Source organism: Telopea speciosissima, chromosome 2, assembly GCF_018873765.1.
Source record: "Telopea speciosissima isolate NSW1024214 ecotype Mountain lineage chromosome 2, Tspe_v1, whole genome shotgun sequence".
Taxonomy (NCBI): domain Eukaryota; kingdom Viridiplantae; phylum Streptophyta; class Magnoliopsida; order Proteales; family Proteaceae; genus Telopea; species Telopea speciosissima.
In genome coordinates, this window is record NC_057917.1 from 63959438 (window position 1) to 63984513 (window position 25076).

At 39.1% G+C, this 25076-nt stretch overlaps 1 protein-coding gene across 1 annotated transcript; it reads left to right on the plus strand.

Moving 5' to 3' along the window:
- Window positions 1–4030: 4030 nt before the first annotated feature.
- Window positions 4031–25013, plus strand: LOC122651484 (NADH-cytochrome b5 reductase-like protein). Its single transcript, XM_043844876.1, has 13 exons — window positions 4031–4316; window positions 5368–5410; window positions 5793–5868; window positions 8553–8612; window positions 8774–8824; window positions 9509–9563; window positions 9701–9771; window positions 9859–9910; window positions 22090–22167; window positions 22997–23086; window positions 23189–23302; window positions 24649–24717; window positions 24822–25013. Exons 1-13 carry the CDS (start codon window positions 4149–4151, stop codon window positions 24876–24878), a joined length of 984 nt encoding a protein of 327 aa, XP_043700811.1. The 5' UTR covers window positions 4031–4148; the 3' UTR covers window positions 24879–25013.
- The last annotated feature ends 63 nt before the right edge of the window (window positions 25014–25076 follow it).

Here is a 25076-nt window from a genome sequence, read left to right on the forward strand (position 1 = left end):
TCTTGCGAATGAGACTCATATATTTGAGATGTTAACGGCTACCACATTCATTGCCTTCTATCTTGGTATGTAGTTTGGACCTTGATAGCAATTGAAACTGAAATAGAGGATTGAGAGAATTTATATTCTTTTCCAAGATATTTCAAGAGAAATCTATTAGAGGAGTTCTATCCAAACCAGTCATTCTTAAGAGGGAGAGGGGGAGAGGGGGAGAGGGGGAGAGGGGAATAATGTGCTAAAAACATAAGAAAAAAGAATCATACATGCAACAAAGTCTGAGAATAAAGAATCGAGTATCCCTCCACTCACGGTGAATGGGATCCAAAATGTTGGATTGAAAAGTCATAGTCACACCTAAAATAATGCAAGAAGAATCTAGAGGAGTCCAAATGTCACTTTAAAAGAAAAAATAGCACGTTAAAATACAAGAAAAATTTTTTTTTTTACGGAAGTTTGTGGTCAGGGGGAAAAATATCACCTCAATTTGCCTGCCTGCCTACCAATTTCCTCAATTCCTCTATTGAGGTGGACTCCACCCCAGGCAATGTGTTCGGGCAGAGGGTAGGATGGTCATTTCTACCACTCTATTAGATGGAACTGAGGAAATTGAGGGGCAGACAAATTGAGGGGATAAAGATCCGTAGTCAAGGACTATAATGGAATAAATTATAGATCATGTAAATAGAATAAGGGATACAAAAAAAAGAAAAAGAAATTGAAACTGTTACTGGCCTAAAGATGTCAACTTAGAACTGAAAATCGAAATCAAAACTGGCCGTTTGGAACCGAACTGAACCAAAGTAAATTCGATTTGGCTTTGGTTTTAGATGTTGGGATCTTTTCTCGGTTCAATTCAGATCAGTTTCATGCCTAAACCCGTTAAACCGAACTGCATTATCTATTTTCAAACCAAATAAAGAACTGAATACAATTATATTCTTTTTTTAAAATTATTTTTCAATCAAATGTGGATGATTAATTCTATTCATTTTTAGTATTTGGTAAAAGTTTGATGGACTATGATCCGGACAAATAATGGTTTTTTATTACTGAAGATGTAAAAAGTTGGCACAAACATTTAAAATAGTATTACCCATCCAGCTAATGTCATGTCTTTCCTTGTATATGCATGCACCCCACTCTAGTCCTACGCATCCTTGTAGTCTTTAATTATGTTTTTCCATGACAAACTCTTATTGAACTGAAACTTGGAATATAAGAATTTTGTTTTGCCACATGGCAAACTCTCTCATTGGATTAAAACTTGACACGTAAATAGTAGAACTTTTTTTTTAGGGGTAAGAATAGGAGACCTTGGGTTATACATTCAACAGATTTTAAGACCCATATGAGTTGTCACGTAACATAATCATGGCCATAGTGATAGTTTTAACTTATAAACAATGTGGTTACAACAGAAGCTCCCATTAATAGAAGGGTTTTGCTCAGTCTAAGACAGCTGATTACATTGAGATTGTTAATAAAGAATCGATACGTATCGCTAACGTATCAATTGTTATGATGCGATACGATACGTTACGATACATGCGATTCACAAATTCTGAGTTCTGAAGGCGGAAATGACTATTAGAGAGTCTCATTAAATCACTAAAAGAGAACTCCATCCTTTATAACAAATTTCAATTTAAAGTTGTTCTTCATTTTAGTGTTTATGCTTGATTCATGTTATATATTACTTATTTATACTATTTTTTTACTCTAACGATGCATTTCTATGTATATCTTGACTATTTTCATACGTATCTTACTTTCTTTTTTTGGGTATTAATCCATTGATAGGCGGATTTTATTCATCCTCAAAAGAGGCTCAAAGTTCTTTACATTAGGGATGAGACCACATTTCATGAGGGGTAGAAGTATAAGGCCCATTTGACAACATAAAGGGCCGGGATACTTTCAAAAATAATTACTTTACTCGCCTGGTGGTATTGGGGGTGTAAATAAAAAAATGGGACTAAAGCCACCAAAAAAATTTGATTTTTTTTCAGACAAAAAGAGCCACACATTGTTCGTGTGTGGATATTTTTTTTCCTACACGTGTTTATATTATTTTAATTTAATTATTTTGAAAATATAAAATGACGGATAATATTTTTTTTAAATCATTAATTAATGCAGCGTGCAGATTCTTTCCCACACCCTTTTTTTTAATAGAAAACATATTTTACTTATAACCACCAACACCCTCGTAGAGTGTGGGTGCAACCAGCCAGTGTATAAGTTAAGTTTGTAGTATAAGAAATAGTGCTTAATTTAGTATAAAAAGAAAAAGAAACTATGTTTAATTAGAGATAGCGGCATTCATGTAATCATGTGTGTCACATTTCTTTTGCCGAGATTTATAAAATAAGCACATCTCTAAAATTAAAATTTTAAAATGACAGATATAGCTAACTAGAAACTACCCCATGATCCAAAGGTCCAATTGTTAGTGCAAGAGGTCCTTGATTTTATAAAATAAAGCTTACAGAGGTTAGTCAAAAGAAGAGTCAACATTCATAATTTTACTCCAGGGGAGTGTAGGTCGTGCGTGTGGTAGCCAATGAGAACGCATGCACTGACATCTCAAGAGGTGGGATTTCCACATTTCATGAGGGGTGGTGTGGTCATTTTCGCCCCCACTATATCTAGGCGTGGCCTGCATGCCCCCCCAGCCCCCACCCCACACAAGAGAGAATATTTTCCCTTTTACTCCACTTCATGGAATTGATATTAGTACCCACCAATATCAATTCTCAACTTTTATATGAATAAGGCTCACTTGCTCTTTTGTTTTTTTTTTTGGTAAATACTTGCTCTTTTGTTAGTGCAATGAAAACCCACATTTACCAACAACAAAAAAAATGAAAACCCACATTAATACTATTGATCTTGCTCTTCATATACACAAGGGGCAAAAAATGGGGCAAAAATAATCTAAATATAAAGACCATATATCTATCTCAAATTGGGTAGTTCTGTAATTACAAAATGGAAGATCTTTATATTACTACAGCAACTTCATGGTACATAATTTGATAAGAGAATGGTATTCGTACATTGGAGATTTTCCCATCAACACCATCAAATAAAGGGTGTAGGGGTTTTATGTCATTTCAGATTATGCCAATCTGATTGTATTTAATATTAATCATGTACATGCACGGTACGATCGTGCATAAAAACTTTTGCCAATTGATAAAAATAGAGGTTTTCCACAACGCCAATGTAGGGAAAATCTCTCACAATGCCAATATGCTTGTGACAAACATTTCGTATATAGAGAGAGAGAGGGATGGGTATGTTGGTGGTATGTCGTAACCTAGTATCCTATGTGTCTATCTCCCTCTTCCTCCCTTTGAAATGACTCTTATACCCTTCAAAGGGAGAAAACGAAAGATAAACTCATGGGGTGCTAGCTTACGATATACCGTTAACATACCCAACCTTGTCCCATAAATTATAGAGGGGGTTCTTTAATGTGAAAAGAGAGATAGTGTGAGTGAGCAGTGAGGCGTCTCCTAAGCAGAATTCAAAAGGACGTGGGAAAGATTGAAAGAATCCCCACACTGACATTATGGGAATTTTATTCCCATTTAATATATATATATATATATATATATATATATATATTTTTGGGGTAGAAAATTCCCATTTAATAATTGGAGGCTCCATAAACTCCACTAGTGTTTTATGCTGCTGGGCCTGGTCCTAACTAAAGGAGATAGATTAATGCGTTTATTCGATAACCGACATTATAAAAATGTTTAGCCAAACCCGAGTTTGCATGGATTGTAATTACTTATTAATTCAGGGGAGTAGAGTGTTGTGGATATGGTTGAATCAATAAGGATGAAATTTACCTACTTCTAAATTGATAGATTCACAGAAATACCCTCGTGATTCCAATCGGACTGATGTAAATGGTGAATAGCAACTGTCATATAGCGCCATCACACTGCTCTACGTGTCATTCACTCATTTTTTTTTGGGCTTTCTTTTTTTGGTTTTCTTTTAGTAAGTCACTCTATCAGATTCCCACGCTCAACAGAATTGCAAAAAGAGCTGCTGAGAAGCACTAGGAAAGGAGTCTATACAGCGAAAGAAAGCCTCATTTCGTCTCTTCTTCTCATCGATCAAAGATCGAAATGGCTCTGTTCCTTAGAAGATTAGCAAAGTTTGCTCCCGTCACATTGTCCAATGCATTCAGAGGTGGATCCAAATCGAATTTGGGCGGTTTTCGAATTCCATATGGGGCAATTGCTGCTTTTTCTGGTGGGATTTCATATTACTACTACTTTTCTTCGCCTAATATGGTAATTCCTGCACCCTATTTGGTCTGCTCTTTGCATTCTTGCTTGAATATGACGGATTCGATGTTTATTGGGTTGTTACCATGGAATCTTCCTTCATTTGGGTTTCGAGGAAGTCTGCTTTATTAGTGACGGAGATGTATTTACTTTTCAGTATAGAAGAAATGGGTTGATCTGTATTTGCATTTATATGTTTGTATCGATTTCATGAATAAAAGTTGTTCTGGATTGCAGGAAATTAGGACTACTGTCTTGTTTCAACTTTAGCATGTGGGAAACGGTTGTGTATATATATACGGTTATGGCGTATTTTGGACCTTGGGTTGCTCTATACATTTGGGTGTTGAGAATGTTTTATGTAGATACTCAGTGGATTCTAAATACTAGAATTAATAGCTGACTTCTTGATTTTGATGTTCATATCATTCTTTGGCTCCAATTCTCCTTGGTTTCATTAAGAATTGTTGAATTGTATGTTTAGTTTCCTTTGTTTCTGTGAGAGAAGTGGTTACATACATAAAAGGGAAAATGATAATTGGAATAATCGGTAACAATGAAGTGATGAACTAATTTCTAGTTACTTGTAGTTCTGTATTCTGCAGGTTATTCCTTTTTCAGAGTTATTGAATCACCTTGGTAGTTTTTACGCTAGTTTCTTCCTGTTGTCGAGAAATATTCTTATTGAACCAAATCTGTGGTTCCAAGAATAAAAATCCATATTTTATCTTGAAAATAATATGATTCTTTTGGTCCATATTTGTTCCGGTTTGTAGTCTTTATCATTATCAAGATGCAATTTTGATCATTGCAGTTGGCGAATCAGTTTGTTTGCAGGCACTCCCTGAAAAGTTTGGTTAACCACTGAAACTAATTGCATGTTGAATTTTTATTAGTCTTATCTTCTATGTCATGGATGTGAGAAGTTTTGGTGCCTCTTTTGCATCTTACTTTATTTGTATCCAATGTTATAGTTCTTATCCTGCAATTTCTATTTAATATGCGTCTACTTGTTATTTGATTAAATGTGGAGAGGTGAAAGTTCTTTTGATTGCAGGTTCAGCTAGATCACAGTAATGAAGAAGGGGGCGCAAAAGTTGGTGGGTTCTTTTCTCCTTTCAGAATCTCTTTCAAAACGAATTTTTATTAATTTATTTCAAAACGAATTTAATGTTAGACACTCACAGCACATGTAAAATGTGTCCAATTTGATTTTCTTGGTGTAATATGAAAATGTTTCAGTCACGTATTGTTGACCTGTTGTAAAGTTTACCATGCTCTTAGATTTCTATGAATAAGAAATCCTATTCATTTGATTACTAAGAGGAAATGTGTACACCTTCCAAACAATGTCCCCATGTTAATAGGCCCAAACATCCCAAACTCCAGCTTTCTTATCTTGTGTTAGCCTTGTGGTAACCTTCTGTATGTGTTCTAGCCATTACATTATACACTCATTCAGTGCTTTTGTTCCATTTCCAGCACTCAATCCAGATAAGTGGGTCGAGTTTAAGCTACAAGACACTGCAAGGGTCAGCCACAACACCAAGTTATTCAGGTAATCCTCTGCTTGTACTTCTCATTTTCCGTCAAATGAGGTTGAGCCACAGTTTTATGCTGCATCATTTAGACAAATTATGTTTGAAATACTTGGGAAGCGATGGCTTTTTTACCTTGATTGATTGATTCAGTTTTAAGCTTATCAAGTCTAAAGGTCAGCCAGCTCATCAGGGCACAAAAAATGGTTGTACTTGGCTGAGTTTCGCAATCATTAATATTTTTACTGACTTGAGTGACAGTCAATTTCCCATTATGTAGTAGTAATACATTGCTTTCTGCAATTTTTTCTTATCTCTCTCTCCATTATCACTGTGATAAAACAAACAAGAAAACCAGCAAGAAGAAGCACGTAACAAGAATACAAGATTACCATCAACAAATGTACAATACTCACCAACACCAGCTCAATCAGCATTAGAATAAGCAACAACATTAATATGATTTTGGCATCTATAAATATGACATTTTCGTGGAGCACCCTTCAAGTACTTCAAAATATGACACACTGCCTCCCAGTAAGTCTGCTTAGTCCTCTCCATAAATTGACTAATAACACCAATGGCAAATGAAAAATCAAGTCTGATGATAGTAAGATAAATAAGCTTGCCAATCAATCTTTTGTACCGATGAGTGTCCACAAAATCCTTGTTGTCACAAGTTCTATGCACATGTCAATGCGTCCAGCCGCCTTGGCAAGTCGCCTTGTGTCTTGGCCGGTTGGCCCCCTCCACTGCCTTGGGTTGCCTAGACGCCATGACATCTATGTTTGGCAACCAAGCAAGCTTGAAGGCATTCAATAAAACCATCAGGGTTATACTTAATAGTGTACACCACTACACCCAACAACATTTTACAAGGTCCTTACCGGGAGGCAAATGCCATGTTTGGCAACTAAGCAGTGAATCCATCTCCATATCTATAGCTGACTTCCAACCAGAACGAGAAAGCACATCTTGATAAGTATTAGGAATAGTATGAGCAGATAAAGATAAGGAAAAATTGCAAAGAGAAGTAGGATGATTAGAAACAGAAACAAATTGAGCAATAAAGATTTATGAGTACAGGATCGAGTACCTTTTTGAAGAGCAATAGGCAGATAATCAGACAGAGAAGGTTCCCCAAACAAAGAAGCCGATTGTGTTGATGGTGGAAGAGAAGGTGTAGGAGCAATGGGTGGAGTTGGCTTAAAATGGCGCTATACACTTGTAGTGGTGCAGACTGAGACGGAACAGAAGAATCTTCAAGAGGAACCATGGCAAGAACAGGTGGAGAATTGAAGACATCCGATTCCAAGACAAAACAAAAACAACAACAAGTAAATGGGGTCAGCTCTATTCGAGGTCATACTGGAGTCTCAGTATAAAAATATGGAGTATTTTCAAAAAAGGTGATAGCCGCACTGGTAAACCACTATTTCACTAACAAGATCATTACACCTAACCTTCTGGGCACAAGAATATCCAAGAAATACACACTTAACAGCACAAAGAGATAATTTAGCAACACCAGGGGCCAAGAAGAAGAACATGAACAAAACAAGTGCAACCAAAAACCATGGAGATAAAGCAAAAAAAGAAGAAATTGGGAGAAGTACCGAAAAGGCAAGCAATCAACACATTTCAACACATTTCCTCAATAAATCTTTTGAACATTCATATGAAACATTAAAAATTCGAGCAACTTCTAACAAGTGTCAGGCTGAAAGTTAAGGAAGTTGGTGACCTGATGACAGGGTAGCCAGCGACTGAAGCCCCGGTAAACGGCAACCGTAACTATAACGGTTTTTCTGTTCAGCAACAGTATTCTGTTGAGGAGAATATGACAACTAGTTTGATGTTTCATACTATGCTCAGAACAAAAAGATAAAATTTCTCGTTGAGTATGCTCAAGAGTATTGTTAGAACGAAAAAACGAATTGAGGTCTGTCACTGGATCTTCGAGAATGACATGACTTGGGCTACTGCTGACTGATCTATTTATAGTCTATAGAGAGATCTGGTTCGGTTCTTCAACCTTGTCTGTCTCTTGACTCTCTTCTCCTTCTTTGACTCTTATGTTGTATCCATAAAAGAACAGGTTTAAGTTGAACCCCATATGATTTCAAAATGGGCCAGGTTCTCGACCCACATTGGCTGTTGTTAGTGTTTGTTCTTAGGACTGTGTCCTTTTTTCCACGTGTTTATTAGATGTAACAACTGTTTGAATTCCCTCCTCCCAAACACCCCTAGCCCTCCCCACTTTATTTTCGTGAAATATGTTTGTCACAAGGGTTCGTTTTATTTTCAAACCTCACAAGACACCTATTCTGTCACATGAGCAGATGATGTTTCCATTTTGACCCTTGGATAAAGAGGACATGGTCTTGGACTCTAGAATAGCCATGTATGTGACAAATTCACGAGTCTAATTCAATCAAGGGAGAAAGTTCTATGTCCCGGAGTGTGGCCTATGCCAACACTCCCATGAGTCTATCTCTCTCCTCCCCATATGAAAAGACACCTCTGCCTCCTTGTTTTGAGGAGGAGATAGATAGACACATAGGAGTGCTGGCGTATCAGTTGTTCAGAATTCTAACATCTCTGACTTCTGGGGTTCCTTACTTCCTTCATCCTAACCATCTAAACTTTAATGGAATTTCCAAACAGCATTTGCAAGCCTGACCGATCTTTCACATTATTGCAGGTTTTCATTTGATCCCACTGCTAAGTTGGGCCTGGATATTGCTTCATGCATTATAACAAGGTACTACACATGGCATATCAACCGCTTTGCCTTTTAATGGAAGGAGCTTTTTCAATGATTATAGTCCATTTAAGTGATTCCTTATATAGAAAAAAGATGAACTTTTTTATTGAAATCTCTTGAATTGTCTGATCATAGTTAATACTTTCTTGTTACTGCAGGGCCCCGCAAGGACAAGATGATGAAGGAAAAACAAAATATGTGATTCGCCCGTAAGTCTCTGTTTAAATCATAACATGCTCGATGTGAACATGTCTGTGCCTCTGATGCCACCGATCTCGGTTTCAAACCACAATTTCCTCACAAAACTACTAACCCACTAACCACCTGCTTGCCTGACGATGTTGCCACTTGTTGATTAGAGATGAACCAGATATAAAACCATACGGAACCAAACCATGGCAAGTTAGCCTTGTTATTGGGGCCTTATAAGGGTTAAAGAGTCAAAGTCAAAGTAGGTTTCATTCCTTGAGGGAAGGGAACAGTGATGTTTCTTTTAATAAGTTACTGAGTTAATACTTAATAGTTGGGTTAGTATATGGTAGAATTAGTCTTACATATCTTTTATTTAATTATAAGCGTATGATTACGCAACTCAAGTGATCATTTGAGTAGTCATATAATCTTTTTGTGATCCTTTAGTTTAAAACGTACGGAGTAGGAATTTTACATAAATTTCCATGTGCATGCACTCACATGTGTGTGTGTGTGTGTGTGTGTGTGTGTGTGTGTGTGTGCGTGTATGTGTGCATTCCTGTTGGTTGTAATGCTATTGTACTTTTGGATTTTACTGATCAATTATTTTTTCCTCCAAGGAACAAATATTTTTTTTTGGTTCAAACCTACAAGGAACATGGAATTGCTTAGATTTTCTTATATGTATGATTTATATTCAGGTATACACCCATATCAGATCCAGATGCGAAGGGATATTTTGATTTATTGATTAAGGTATGGCATTGTCAATGGGAACTTATCTTCTATTACTCTCCAGTTCTACTTACACCTATTTATCAATGTTCTTGCTTAAAAGAGAAAGCCCTCCTGATCTATGTATCTTGAAGTGCTTTGTTCTATAACTGGTGCAGATTTATCCTGAAGGCAAAATGAGTCAGCATCTAGCAAGTTTAAAACCAGGCGATTTGTTAGAAGTCAAAGGGTAACCCTCTTCCTATGCACTGTTCTCAGCTGGAAAACTACCTCAGTTTTTCCTGTTCTTACTAATTTATGGACATTTTATTGGCAGGCCAATTGAGAAACTAAGATACACTCCAAACATGAAGAAAAACATTGGCATGGTAAGGAACTGGCATCTTTGGACCTAAGATCAATTTTTTAAGTTTCATCATTCAAAGACTAAAGGAAAGGAAGTGAGAGAAAGAAATCTTAAAGAGAGAGAGAGAAAGAGAGAGAGAGAGAGAGAGAGAATAAGACGATGACTCTTAACCATGACAGCACACATTACTGCATCAGGGTGGGAGGATGAGAGTCCATTGACTCTCATTTCTTTGCTATGCATGGTGAGCATATGTAGGAGAGTTGGGAACCACAGTACAGCAGAAACCAAACTTTTTAGAACTAAAGTCAAACCTGATCTGAGGATACAATCATCTCGTATATTATGACACTCTTAAAGTAAAACTTTAATTGGCTTGAGAAAACAAGTTTTTTAATTCTCTCTCCATTAGTTATTTTGGTGGTATCTTCTTGAATATTTAGAACTATCCCATATGTGATGATAAAGTATCATTTTTTCTTTCTTTTTTTTTTTTTTTTTTTTGGGGGGGAGGGGGGAGGTAAAAGAACATCATAACTCCTAGGTTGGCCCACACTTGGGCCCATATATGGGTTATTCTGCCCATAGGTGGTGATCGATTAGCAGTTGTAGCCTGGAGGAGATCTCGTTTTGACAGAATTGGTGGGTCCCATCGGCCAGTGCTTGGAGAAGGAATGCCAGAAGTTTGTGTGACTTGCGCAGGACTTGGGTGGGGCCCATATGGAGGAGATTTGATGGAGATCCTTGGAGATATTAGTGCTATTTGTTTAGTTTAGTTTCTATTTTATGCTATTCTCTTTTAGTAGTAGGAAAGTAGACTTTCTATTATGTTGGGTTTATATTTTCTGTACTTTCTAATTTGTAAGAGGATGGGGGGGGGGGGGGGAGGGAATTTTATTTGGATTTGGCAGCCTACCTATGGGAGGTTTCTAATTTTTTTTTTCTTATTGTAAGATTGCTTTTGTTAGTAAGGAAGAAGATAGACACCCTCCCAAACAATTTTGATGTTGAGAAAAGTATGCTCGTGTGAGTGTGTGCTCCTATGGTGAAGTAGCAGCAGCCCTATTGTGGTGAAGCAATAGGTTGGTGGGAGTGAAGCCTTGCCGCAGGCGTTTGGTGGTGAAGCCAAGGTCTCTTCTATCTTCTTCTTCTTCTATTTTATTCATTCTATATCCTGTGATACTCCTGCACACTCCCTTTCATTGTCATGGTTCAAATTCGAGTAAAATCATTGCTGATTTAATGTTACTGCCCTTCAATCTCTAATCAGTTTAATGTAGTCCTAGATAGGTATGAGATCTACTAGGAGCCAGACATCCAGGACCTGTTGAGCTGCTGGTTCGATGGGACAGAATTGGAGTTGTATGTCAAGTTTAGGGTTAGGGTTAGGGTAATGGATAGGTATCTGTTAGAAGCAACGAAATATAATGCTTGAGTGATTATAATCGATCACACAGGCCCTGTATTTATATTAAGCTGAATAATAAAGAATCCAAGTACAAATAGGAATCTACCTCAGTCCTAATCCTATTAGGGATTCCTAGTACAACTAGGAATACCAAACTAGGACTCGGCTGAGGGAGAAAAACAATAAAAAAAGAGAAAAATAAAAGAGGGAATAAAGAGGTAAAATCCTAATATGACTAGGAGTACTTCCCCAATCGGGTAGGGGACAGTCCTAATAGAATTAGGACTGCTTACCCCAATCGGGTAAGTGATAAGTAGCCTATTTCAACACTCCCCCTCAAGTTGGAGCAAAGATGTTGATCATGCCCAACTTGACTAGATTAGGATGAAACAATTTTCCAGATAATCCCTTGGTGAAGATATCAGCAAGTTGATCAGCAGATGTCACAAAGGGAATACAAATCAGCCCATCTTCTAACTTCTCTTTGATGAAATGCCTATCCACCTCAACATGCTTGGTACAATCATGTTGTACTGGGTTGTGTGCTATGCTGATTGCAGCCTTGTTGTTACAGTACAACATCATAGGAAGACGAATAGGAACACCAAGATCTTGTAGCAAACCATTAAGCCAAAGTAACTCACAAATACCTTGTGCCATAGCTCGAAACTCAGCTTCAGCACTAGAACGAGCAACTACATTTTGCTTTTTGCTACGCCAAGTGACAAGATTTCCACCTACAAAGGAGCAATACCCAGAGATAGACTTACGATCCGCAGAACCAGCCCAATCGGCATCAGTGTATGCCTCAATCCGTAGGTGACCATGTGCAGACAGAAGAATTCCTTTTCCAGGAGCTGACTTCAGATAGTGCAGAATACGAAGAACAACCCCCATATGAGAAGAGTAGGGATCATGCATAAACTGACTCACAGTACTCACAGCGACAGCAATGTCAAGACAAGTATGTGAGTGATAAATCAGCTTCCCTACAAGCCTTTGATACCGGCCTTTATCAACAGGCTCACCCTCCTTTTCTTTGAGACGAACAGTAGGATCCATAGGAGTATCTGAAGGGTGACAGCCTAACAACCCGGTTTCAGCTAATTAGTCTAGGATATACTTTCTTTGGGAGAGAACGATGCCCTTAGAAGATCTGGCAACCTCAATCCCGAGAAAGTATCGTAGTTTCCCTAGATCTTTAATCTCAAATTCTTGTCCAAGGAAGGTCTTCAACCGTCTGATCTCATCACCATCATTGCCAGTAACTACTTTGTCATCCACGTAGACTATAAGAACAGTGAGTTTTTCACCAACCCGCTTTAGAAAGAGTGTGTGATCAGCATTACTCTGCTTATAGCCCACAGAAATCATCGCCTTGTGGAACTGGCCAAACCATGCTCGAGATGATTGTTTCAGCTCATATAGTGCACGCTTGAATTTGCACACTTTACCTTGGTTTTTTTCACAAGAAAAACCGGGTGGAATATCCATGTACACCTCCTCATCCAATTCCCCATTCAGGAAAGCATTTTTTACATCCAGCTGTTGTAAATCCCATCCAAGGTTGACTGCAAAAGATAACAACACACGAACAGTATTCAGCTTTGCAACAGGTGCAAAGGTTTCCTGATAATCAATGCCGTATGTCTGAGTAAACCCCTTGGCCACTAGTCGTGCCTTATACCTATCCACGGTGCCATCCATCTTCTGTTTCACTACAAACACCCACTTACATCCAACTGTTCTCTTCCCAGGTGGAAGAACCACAAGCTCCCACGTGTTATTTTTCTTCAAGGCCTCCATTTCTTCCATCATTGCTGCCTTCCACTTTCCATTTGATAGAGCTTCCTGCCAATGGTTAGGAATACAAACAGAAGAAAGAGAAGAAACAAAAGCACGAAAGGATGGAGAAAGGGAGTCATAAGATACAACATGGGATATGGGATGTTGAGTGCAAGCCCTGACACCTTTGCGAAGAGCAATAGGTAAATCAGGAGAAGGAACATTACCAAGTGGAGAGGCAGGTTCTGGATCCAGGTTCGGCAATTGGATGGGTACTGGAGCAACAGTTGATTGAATCTACTTATGTTTCCTTGCATAGGTCTGTACACCATTGTCATCAATCCTCCTTTGAAATTCACTAATAGTTATCTGGACAGGAGTCTGGACTAGGGTAGATTGCTCCCCCTGAATAGGGATGGTCTCCCCCTGTATAGGGACCTCTCCCCCTGACTCAGAGGGAGGACTAGGGGAGAAAGAACTAGGAGCAAGCCGATCAGGCTCATTGTAAATAGACTGAAGTGGAGGTGGAGAGTCTATAGTCAGCACATCTTCACTAACACTCTCCCTCTGAAGAGGAGGGGACACATAATAGGATACATTCTCATGAAAGACGACATCCATGCTGACGAAGGTCCTGCGGGATGGAAGGTAAAACATTTGTACCCCTTCTGAGTAGCAGAGTAACCTAAGAAAATGCAGCGGAGACTACGTGGTTCAAGTTTACCAGGGGACCGTGTATACCTGGCATAACAGACGCATCCAAACACCCTAGGGGGGACAACAAAGGATGAAGAGCCAAGTAGGAGCTCAATGGGGGGTTGGGATTGAAGAACCCGACTAGGCAGCCTATTAATTAAATAGGCTACAGTAAGGACAGCATCCCCCCAATAAAAAGAAGGCACATTGCGAGTAAACATAAGTGCTCTAGCGACCTCCAAGAGGTGGCGATGTTTCCTCTCAGTCACACCATTTTGGGCTGGAGTGTCAACACAGCTAGTCTGACATAAGTGCTCTAGCGACCTCCAAGAGGTGGCGATGTTTCCTCTCAGTCACACCATTTTGGGCTGGAGTGTCAACATAGCTAGTCTGGTGGAGGATCCCATGGGCAGCAAGGTAATTTTGGAACTGACCGTCCATATACTCTGTCCCATTGTCACTCCGCAAAATGCGAAGAGTGGCATTGAACTGCGTTTTAACCATCTGGTGAAAGTGTTGAAAACATGAAAAGACCTCATTCTTTGTGTGCATGAGGTAGACCCAAGTAAATCTAGAAAAACAATCAATAAATGTGACATACCACCGATGACCCAAAAGTGAAACTTTTCTACTAGGACCCCACACATCAGTATGAACAACATGAAATAAGGAAGAAGACCTATTATTAGAAATGGGATAATTTGAACGTGTCTGTTTGGCCAAAACACAAGGCTCACAAAAAAAATCTTCCTTATTACATTCTTTAACTAATGCAGGAAATAAAGTGGATAAGGTTCCTAGAGGTGGATGACCTAGTCTAGAGTGCCATTTATGTAATTCAGAAGAAAAAGATGCCGGGTGATAAAGCCTAGAAGGTAATGCCTGGGTAGGAGCAGGGTCGCCATCAAGCAGGTACAATCCGCCATGCACTTTACCCGATCCAATTGTCTTCGCCGAGTCCAGTTCCTGAAAAACACAATGAGTAGGAAAAAAAGTCACTTTGCAATTTAGAGATTTGGTAATACTGCTAATGGAAAGAAGGTTAGTAGTAAACTTGGGAATATGCAGCTCAAAAGACAAAGTAAGGGAAGGGGAACATCCGATGGATCCTTTCCCTGAGATAGAGGAGAGGGACCCATCAGCAATTTTAACCTTATCTTTCCCAGAAGCAGGAAAATATGAATGGAAGAGGTTAGAAGAACCTGTCATATGATCAGTGGCACCGGAGTCTATAATCCATGGAGTGGAGACAACCGATGCGCAATGACCAGCAAAGGAAATACCTGTACGGGCAAAGAAGGAACCTGTATTGGCAGCAGATGTAGTAGAGGCAACGGAAGTGTGTAACAGACGCCGGCGAGCTTGGAGTTCTTCCTGGGAGAAACCAATATCAGTAGTGGGGCCTGGAGCTACACTTTCAATATGATTGGCTTTGTTTTTAGGCTTAGCACGACCCCGTTTGGCCTCAAAATCAGCAGGCTTCCCATGTAGTTTCCAACATTGTGCCTTAGTGTGATACGGTTTGTGGCAATGATCACACTTCACAGGCTCTTTGGCTGTAGCAGCGGTAGCAATACTCGCAGAAGAAGGAGTTGAGGTGGAGTCAGAAGCCTGTAAGGCTGATCTCTCAACTTTAGGAGCAACCATCATAGCAGCCCGTCGAGTCTCTTCACTGTGAACATATGAAAAAGTTTCCTCTAAAGAGGGGAAAGGAACCCTACCAAGGACCTGCACCCGAATAGGATCATAATCATCATTAAGGCCAACCAAAAAATCATACACCCGAAACTTGTCCACATAGGAGTGATAGGCAGTAATGTCGGCAGTAGTAGGCTAAAATCGAGCATAATGATTCAGTTGCTGCCATAAGCATTTGAGGGCAGCATAGTACTTAGTGACAGATAACTCCTTCTGAGTAGTGTTCTGAAGGGTCTTCCTGATCTCATAAACCTGTGCACCACTTCCTGATTGGCCATAGGTTCCCTTGACAGCAGTCTATATCTGAGTAGCAGTGTCAAGGAGGAGATACTGGCTAGAGAGGTCAGTGTGCATAGAATTCAAAACAAAGGACATGACCATAGCATCGTTGGCAGCCCATTTAGTACGGGCATCACCTTCCTCAGTGGGTTGTTTGGTAGTGCCAGTAAGGTGTCCAGTGAGGTTTCTACCAGCCACAGTCAAGGAGAGAGATCTGGCCCATATGAGATAATTGGTGCCATCTAGTTTAATGGCGGCAGCATAAGGTAGGAATTCTGTCCGGGACTGAGAATCCCCTCCAGAGTTGGCTGTGGTAACATCTGAATCTCCCATGGTATATAAAACTTGGGCAGCAATGATGTAAAAAAAACCAGTAACTTTTGATGAGGGAATAAGAAACCCTAAATTTGAAAAAATTTAGGAATAGCTTAAAAAGGTTGCAGGTCTGAATCTGATTTAGTTTGGATTCAAAAAACTGCAATCTGAAAGTATGTAGGTGGCTACATCAACAAGTGCAGGAACCAATCTCCAAGAAAAATACAGAAATCCAGCTTGAAAAAGGTAGTAGCTCGATCTCCAAGGCTTGGAGGAAACCTGCGGCAGATTCTGATCACACCCAAGTTTATATAATCTTCGGTGAGGTGGCATTGAGGGCAGCAGCTAAACCTTCATTGGATCACCTCAAAGGTGCTGCCCTGAATGAGAGAGAGAGTCCGAGAGTGGTGGAGAAGAAGAAGACCTGTAGCCGAGAGAGTTGGAGAAGAAGAAGAACCAGAAAATTTGAGGGGAGGAGTTGCTCTTCAGATCAGATCAGAGGTGGCTCTGATACCATGTTAGAAGCCACGAAATATAATGCTTGAGTGATTATAATCGATCACACAGGCCCTGTATTTATATTAAGCTGAATAATAAAGAATCCAAGTACAAATAGGAATCTACCTCAGTCCTAATCCTATTAGGGATTCCTAGTACAACTAGGAATACCAAACTAGGACTCGGCTGAGGGAGAAAAACAATAAAAAAAGAGAAAAATAAAAGAGGGAATAAAGAGGGAAAGTCCTAATATGACTAGGAGTACTTCCCCAATCGGGTAGGGGACAGTCCTAATATAATTAGGACTGCTTACCCCAATCGGGTAAGTGATAAGTAGCCTATTTCAACATGGTACTGTGACAACAAGGCTGCAATCAGCATAGCACACAACTGAGTGAAGGGAAGTCTAATGGTATAGGTTTTATGATGTTTGAGTGAATGGAAGTAGGTTAGGTGAGTTGGGCAGCAAGATAAGGTTATTTGAGACGATTCCTAAAGGAGGTAGGAGAAGGGGATTCTAGGGTTTAGGGTGGTGGGGGTCTGATGAAACTTGGATCGAGTGTCAATAATGATGTAAGGGATGTATGCTGAAAGTTTGGTTTGAAACTGATGGACAGATTTGAAGTTATGAAGGAATCCTAGTTAGGGTTGGAATGAGGGTATTATGGTAAATAGGGTATTGGAACTAGGGTTAAGAGGTATGATTAGGTTACTAATTTCAGAATTAACATGTCATGAAATCAACTACTTATTCTGAGCATGAAATCAGAATCGAGTATGGTTGAAGGTCTGAAACTGTGCTTTAATGGAGGTAGGGGCAGAATGGAAAATATGAGAATATATTCAAATCAGGCCACTGGAATTAGGTCAAATTTGAATCACTTCCTAAATTAGGGTTAGTAGAGGTACGGTGAAAATCTGAGTTCAATCGGATGGCTGATTTGGTAGATCTCAAAAACCACCTTGTATGTGACCTCCTAGAAGGGAAGAAGAATAGTTGCAGGTTTTAGGGTTCTGATGGATCTATGGTATTAATGCTAGATGAGGAAAGTAGTAATGATTGAATATTGGCAATGGGGATTGATGGGGCTGGGTTTAGAGGATTAGGAGAAGGGTGATTGCTGAAACTGTAAAGTACTTACTTGAACACTGATCTTCAATGGCAGCAGCTTTGAAGATGAACAATGGGATCTCCTGATCTTCACGATGCAAGGAGATAAGTAGCAGCCCTCCCGATCTTCACGATGCAAGGAGTCGATTGGAGATCCACCAATCCCTTCCATCTTGATAAACCCACAAGGGTGCAACACTCTCAAGTAGCAACAACAGCAACAAAGGCAGTAAGCATAAAACAGAGTTTTTATTAATCAAATTCGTATTCAATGCTGGCTTCCCTTACAAACTTATATAGAAGACTCAAAAATAGACTTAGACATTAAAAAGGAAAAGCCTAACCCAATCCTTAACATATTAGCTAACTTAAACTAACTAGGAAACTGAATAGACTCAAAATAGAATCCTAATCCAGCCCAACTAAACAACTAAAAGAAAAACTAATAAAATCACTTCAATTGAACCATTTGTTGAACTGGTTCAATTTAAAACACCAAATGAAAAGCTAAGTATGGGAGCTAATCCCGTATGCAACCTATTTACCCATATTTTTGTCCCATAAAAGTGGCCTATTACATTAGAAACCCATGGGATCAAAGGCCCAACATATATGTAACCCAACCTAGACTTATTCCCAATGAAACAAGCCCTATTTGGTGATGAATCTGCATCACAGTTACTGATATATTTTCCAGTCCTGTTAGTGCCTGCGATAGATCTGTTTGACAGCAATATCTGTTAAATTTCAGTGTCTGATTTCAGAAGATCTGACCATCTGACTGTATTGATATTCTGTTATGCTGGTCCTTCCCCTCTCTAGTCCCTTCGATCCTAGTCTGGACTTCATTGGACTGTTGGATAGAAAGATGCATTAGTTTCTTGTTAATTTCTATTTTCTTCCCTTGTTTGTTTCTCCCTATTTCTCCATTGGATGATTTTGAAATTTTATGCATATAACCAATCCCACAAGTTAATGTAGGACAGGGTTGAATCAAATGAAGGTTCAACCAGTCCCAAAACAGGAACTGGATTCAAGGGAAATTGGTTCAGTTCGATGAGTTAAGGCTGGGATAGTTTGATCGGTTAGGGTTTAGGTCAAGGGTTAGGTTTAGTATGAAGGAATAGGTCTGGGACAGTAGAGCGATAAAAGGGGTTGAGCAATTAAATCTGTAGCAGGGCTGTTGTCCCTGTCGATTTGAGTTGTAGGCTGAGGAACAGGGTTTTAATGGAATTTAAAGAGATTTCCTATAGAAGGTAATCTGCAGGTCAGATGGGGCTAAGAATGGGATCGAGTGGAGGTCTTGGGGAGGGGAAGGTTTGCTCAGAATTTGGAAGTAAGTTAATGGCTGGATTGAGCAGGGAAAAGAAGTGATGAAATTAGAAGGTTAGGTTCTAAATAGAAGCTAACCAGGAGATGACAGTGGAGGCAGCAGCAGTGAGTTTCAGCTGGAGTAGAAAGGTCTTCTAAGGTCTTGAAAGCTTGAAGAGGATGAAGAACAGCAACAAGAAGGGACCTCCTGGGCTTGCCACCGCAAGGAGTCACCTAGATCAGACACTGGCTCCTTTGTCCAAGGATCAAACACCAAGGAAATACTTCATAGAAACAGCCAGCTTGACAGCAGTATTGAATAGCAAAATCTTGGGCTTCTTCTTGCCCTCCTGGGTTGCTTTTATAAACTAAAATAAAGAGCAAGGATTCAAAATTAGAATCTTCCAACTTTGGACCTTACTTAAGTTACAAGACACTAGTAGCCCAAATAAATTGTGGCTGATGTGAGACTGACTATTCTAATAACAACTTAATAAATAAAAGCCTCAACTAAACTATGGGACCAGACTGACTTAAATTAGACCATCTGAACCAACCAGTTCAGTGGTTCATTACAAGACTCAACAAATAAAACATAAAACAACATAGTGGAATCGTGGGCTACTGCTGGACAGTAGCCTACTCAAAATCGTGAGCAGCAGCCTTCTTGTTGTTCTTCTTCCTTGAATGCACCCTTGGTTCTGCATCACAAAGCCTTCCTTTGACTGTGATATCAGCCTCATGGCCCTCATCCATCGGCCAGAGTAGGAGTTATTAGTTCCTCTCTATCCTGCCCACAGATTCTGTGCATATTATGAACCTCTCCAGACCCCGCAGTGGTGGAAGCCTCGTGCACTGGGTACACCCTTTTATATTCTGTGCATATTGATCACTACAACTCTGGTTTTCTGTAGATGTGTTAGTGCTGACTCGTTTCAGCCTACCATTTGTCATCGGGACTGTTACTGACTGTGGATATCTAAGTTATAACTTCTAACGATGCCAATCTATGGTCACAACCACACAAAATGCTTCGCCAATCATGACCTACATACCGTATTGCAAGGCCTAAAATACTAGTGATTCCTCAGCTCTTGAGCTGCGTTATGGTCAGGTCCCACCTGATTCTCAAAAATTGGTTGTTTCATTCCAGAACAACAGGCCAAGATATCACTATACACATGAATATGCCTATCTATGGTCACAGCCACAATGCTTTGCCAACTTTAACATATATACAATTTCCGTATACATGTGACCAGCCAATCTATGGTCACATAACCATACAAAATGTTCTGTCAGTTATGACATATATACCAAGTTGTTTCCATTTTAAATTCTTTTCATTGCAAGCCCAAAAGCCAAGTATCCTTCAGTTCTTGGGCTTCCCTATCGGCTGGTTCCACCCATCTCCGAAAAATTGACTGTTTCATTCCAGCCCAACAGGCCAAGACTCACTGCTAGTACTGGTTAACCAGAATTCCCTTGCTTTTGCAGGCCGACATAAAAAAAAAATTCCAGCTTACCAAGATTTCCTTGGATCCTTTGTGTCCAACATAACCTAACTCTGTATCCCCTATAAATTGTTCTGAAACCTCTTGAGCAAAGGGACAATCACAAGGAAGTGCTGAGAACTTTCTTCTCTTAAGAAGGTCGTGACTTGCAATATATATTAAAGGTGACACGTGAATTCGTTCCATCTTTCTCAGGTCTGCCTTGTGTGCAAAGTCTATGTGTGTAATACATGCACCTCGTGTTCTAGAAATAAGATAGTTGTGCCTCTTAATATTGTACCCAGCACCTTGGTGGTTACTTTGTAAATGCTTCAAACCAGATTGATGGGCTTGGAATCTCTCAAATCTTCTACTCCAGTTTCTTTGGAATAAGGTTGATAGAAGTAAGGTTGCTACCCAATATAGTTAACATACAGATCCTGAAAAATGTTCGCGAGGCCTTCCTTTACATGATTGGATTTATTGTTCACGAGGTTCCCTTTACATGATTGGATTTATGTTTTTGATGAACTTAGTTCTTCATGCTTACAAAAGTAGAGTGCTCACAAAGAGACAAAAAATTTTAAAAAATGGAACTTAAAGAAAAAAATAATAGGTGGTCTAGAAATAGAAGTCAGTGCAGTTACTGTTAGTATCAATTAGAAAGTAATTTGCACAAAAAAATATGTTCGATTACAATAGGCTATGAATCTTGCTATAACTATTTCTATCAATAACATAGTAGCTTGCTTGAACATTACTTTCTCCTTAAAAAGAGTGACCTTTTTTAAATCTAGAAACTGATGCCTACAGAAAATAGATGTCTATATATATCAGCCATGTGGTGGCTTAGTTGGCGCATAAATTTTATAGACATATTACTGACCCTCTTATAGTGCAGTTTCAGCCTAAATGCAGTTCACCATGTAGCTAATATCCCTCCTTTTCTAGATTTTTCTGGATTTTTTTTTTTAAATTTTGTTAATATAAATACCCCTTATCAGAAAAATGTAAACTCTCTGACAGTCACCACAAGGGGAAAACTCAATCACATGATTGATCATATAGTTGAGATGGGCCAGAAATTTTCAACTGATGGAATGGCTACATCATCCCTCCAGTTGAGTCCAGTTCACTTGGTTCACTGGTGGCCACTTAGCCAACAATTGCCTTGCGGACCATTAATTTGAGGCTTTGAGCCACATGGATGGAAGATTTGACTATTGATATAGTTGGATAGATAGGGGAACCTTCTAGATTTGCTACTTGTTAATAGTTGTAGGCAACTTCTACTGTATGGCCTACCATGTATTGGAAGTTCTCCTTTGTTTATTGGCCATCAAAACCTTCTCCATTTCAAAATGTTGACTTAACCTCCATTTTCCAAAGCTTGGTACTACGTTTGAGCTGAAACTTACCAGCTGAGTAGAGGGTGAAGTTGGCTATAGGTGGACCCTTAATTGGGGACATCTAATTTTCAATGAGAGATATTTTGGAACCCTGTAACCAAACTAGGATACAGGTATATATATAAATACCAAATGAAAAACATTAAATTAACAGGCATGCCCATTTAATGCTTTGAGATATTCATTCTTTCATTGCAGATTGCTGGTGGTACTGGCATTACACCAATGCTGCAGATAATTGACGCTATTGTAAAGAATCCTGATGACAACACAAAGGTAATCCTTTTGTGTCTGCTATAAAGAGGGTGTAAATAGGGATGGTGATTGTTGTTGATCATTTCAGGATATTTTTAGGGATATGTATACTATTTTTTTTTGTCATACTCTAACTTGGCAGTTGGCAGACCTTACAGTCAATGGAGTTGTACACAGGTACTCATTTTGCATGAGAAACTCCAATCTCACTGGGCGATTCAGACAACAATATTCTTTGTCTGGATCACCCAATCCTGATCAAGATCCGATTCCAGGCAAATCCTCTGTTTGTTTGGTCAATCCTGATTGGGATCCATCTGAACTGGTCCGTTATATGACCAATTCCTCTTCCTTGTACTGTAACTAAAGTACAATGATGTTTCAAGTTCAACATAAGAAATGGTCCTAGACAGATTTGAATGATGCGACGGGATTCATGTGGTTGACTTGAAATTTATGAAGCCTTTGTTGAGTTGGAGATCTGTCATTTTTATCTAGAGCTCAATAACTTCTTCATGTCCATTGCCAGATTGGCTAAGCAAATTTGTTCTAGTCAGTAGAACAGTATATCCATATTAATTTGCTGTTTTGTGGACAATATTAGGGCATTCAGTGGTTGATTTTACATGCATTTATTGGTGACCTTCAATGTCAAAAAATTTATCTTCTTTGATGATTGTTACTGTTCAATATAATATGTCTACATTTTTCAGGCTTTCTGTAGAAGTTTGGTGCTTGTCCTGCATAAGAGTTTTATGGATTTGATGATTGCAACCATTCATTAAGTTTCAAAATATCTGTGATGCATGAGTAGTAACATTCTAAGTTGGATGGCTTTTTGTTCTTTCAGGTATCTCTGATTTATGCTAACGTATCCCCAGATGACATTCTACTCAAAGAAAAACTTGACATTCTTTCAACTAGCCATCCTAATCTGAAGGTAGCTGCAGTTACTAACTGACATGCTATTTGTGGTTTTGAGTCCTGGAGTTGGTTTTATTGTTTTAAACAAGGAGTTGATTAATTTTTCTGGAAATACCAGGTATTTTACACAGTAGATAATCCTTCGAAGAATTGGAGAGGAGGTAAAGGGTACATTTCAAAGGATATGGCTGTGAAAGGCTTACCTGGTCCTGGTGAAGACTCATTGATCCTTGTGAGTACTAATGTTCACTTTGTGTGCTCAAAGCTTTGCAGCTTTTCACTAATTCATCAATTTTTAGCATCAAAACCATTTCAAAGGAACACTCTGTCTCAATAAAGGGCATACTCAGTGCACGAGGCTCCTGCCACTGCGGGGTCTGGGGAGGGTCATAATGTATGCAGCCTCAAACCCCGCTGCACGGAGAGGTTGTTCCTGACTCGAACCCACGACCACTATGTTGCAATGGAGCAACTCCGTTTCAATAGTACTAAAAATTTGCTGCATCAATATTGGCATCTTTTTTGGTTTTTCTAATCATTAATTTTAAGGGAAGAGGGTAGCTGAACGCCTGTTCAATTGGGGCAGGCTACACGGGCAGGTTTTAACTGCAATGTGGCAGGATATTTGGTGCTCAAATTTTAGCCTCAGATAGGGTCTATCAACCCCCTGTAAATTTTCAGTCTTAATGGACTCCTACATGTGGCAGAAGTCATGGTCAAATCTTGGCTAAAAAGTCAAAATAAGAATGAAAAGAAGCCTAACAGTTAAACAGTTCAAAATCCACAGGGAAAATCTAATATACAATGTGAGTCATATGGTTGAATTATATCGTGAAATTTGACATGTGACCAATCAATATGGTGATCTGTCAAACTAATGGTTCAGATTGACCACAGGGATCCTCCATATGGGTAAATTAAAGCTGCCCATGTAGCCTTCCGTTTCTGAGCTGGTGTTTTGTGATACTTCTGCATTTAATAAGATATTGTTGCCATGTTTTTTACTTTTGAGAAAAATGGAAGGATGGAAGCATTTGAGCAGTGGAATATTTTCTCTGCACTCACTGTTTCAATTCAACGTCCAAAAGAAGGATAGAATAGATGGCTGCTACGACAAAATTGGATTACCATTTTAGTGTAGACCTTTTATTTAGTACCCATAGTCCCATTACCATCCTTCTTCTCCCATTTTCTTCTTTACTTCTTTGTTTTTCTGGTGGTTAATCTAAGTTCAAGATGAATATATAGGAATAATTACATGTAAGGATCACTATAGTCATCCTCCATAAGACTTGAGAAAGGTCTTTCTAGGAAGATAATGGGGAAAAATATTAAGATCACAAATTGAAGGATATCTCCAATGCCCACTGTTTTTTTGGTAAAAATGTCAGATTTCCACTTCTGATGACCAGAATATGCATGAACCGATCTAAATCCTACATTTGAAGTTGTAATTAGTTTGTAAAAATTTATGCATCAGTAAGTGGACGAGAGGCAAAAATCCTGACCTTGTGTTGTACACTTTCATTGAGAATTCAATCTAAATCCTGCTACTGTTTTTGCTACCCTTCGTTCCAGGTATGTGGTCCCCCTGGAATGATGAAACACATCTCTGGAGACAAAGCAAAAGACCGTTCACAAGGAGAGGTATTTGAGGACGATTTATAGTTTTACCCGTGTTGATTCTTTGTTACTGAAAATGTGTTTTACATATACTATTATACTTATTCTATATCTCCTACATGGTGCAGGTCTCAGGTCTACTAAAAGGACTTGGATACACAGAGCAGATGGTATATAAGTTTTGACAAGACTGAAATACCAAAGCCTTTCAGTTCTCATTAACCTCAAATTTTTTAATGGAAACATTTGGTTGTAATGCAGACTCAGAGTTTAGCCCTTCCTCCCCTATAGTAATAAAAATGGAAGTCCAACTTGTTTGCAAATGTTTATTTTTACAGCACAAAATGGGGATAAAATTACCCCATAGTACCCCACGCATCTGA

Bases quoted from the DNA above. Each gene is read 5' to 3' on its own strand.
- LOC122651484 (XM_043844876.1), top strand. From the start codon at position 4,149: ATGGCTCTGTTCCTTAGAAGATTAGCAAAGTTTGCTCCCGTCACATTG. The intron at 9,772-9,858 runs GTAACCCTCTTC...TTTTATTGGCAG, and splicing joins GATTTGTTAGAAGTCAAAGG to GCCAATTGAGAAACTAAGAT. The intron at 24,718-24,821 runs GTATTTGAGGAC...TACATGGTGCAG, and splicing joins AAGACCGTTCACAAGGAGAG to GTCTCAGGTCTACTAAAAGG.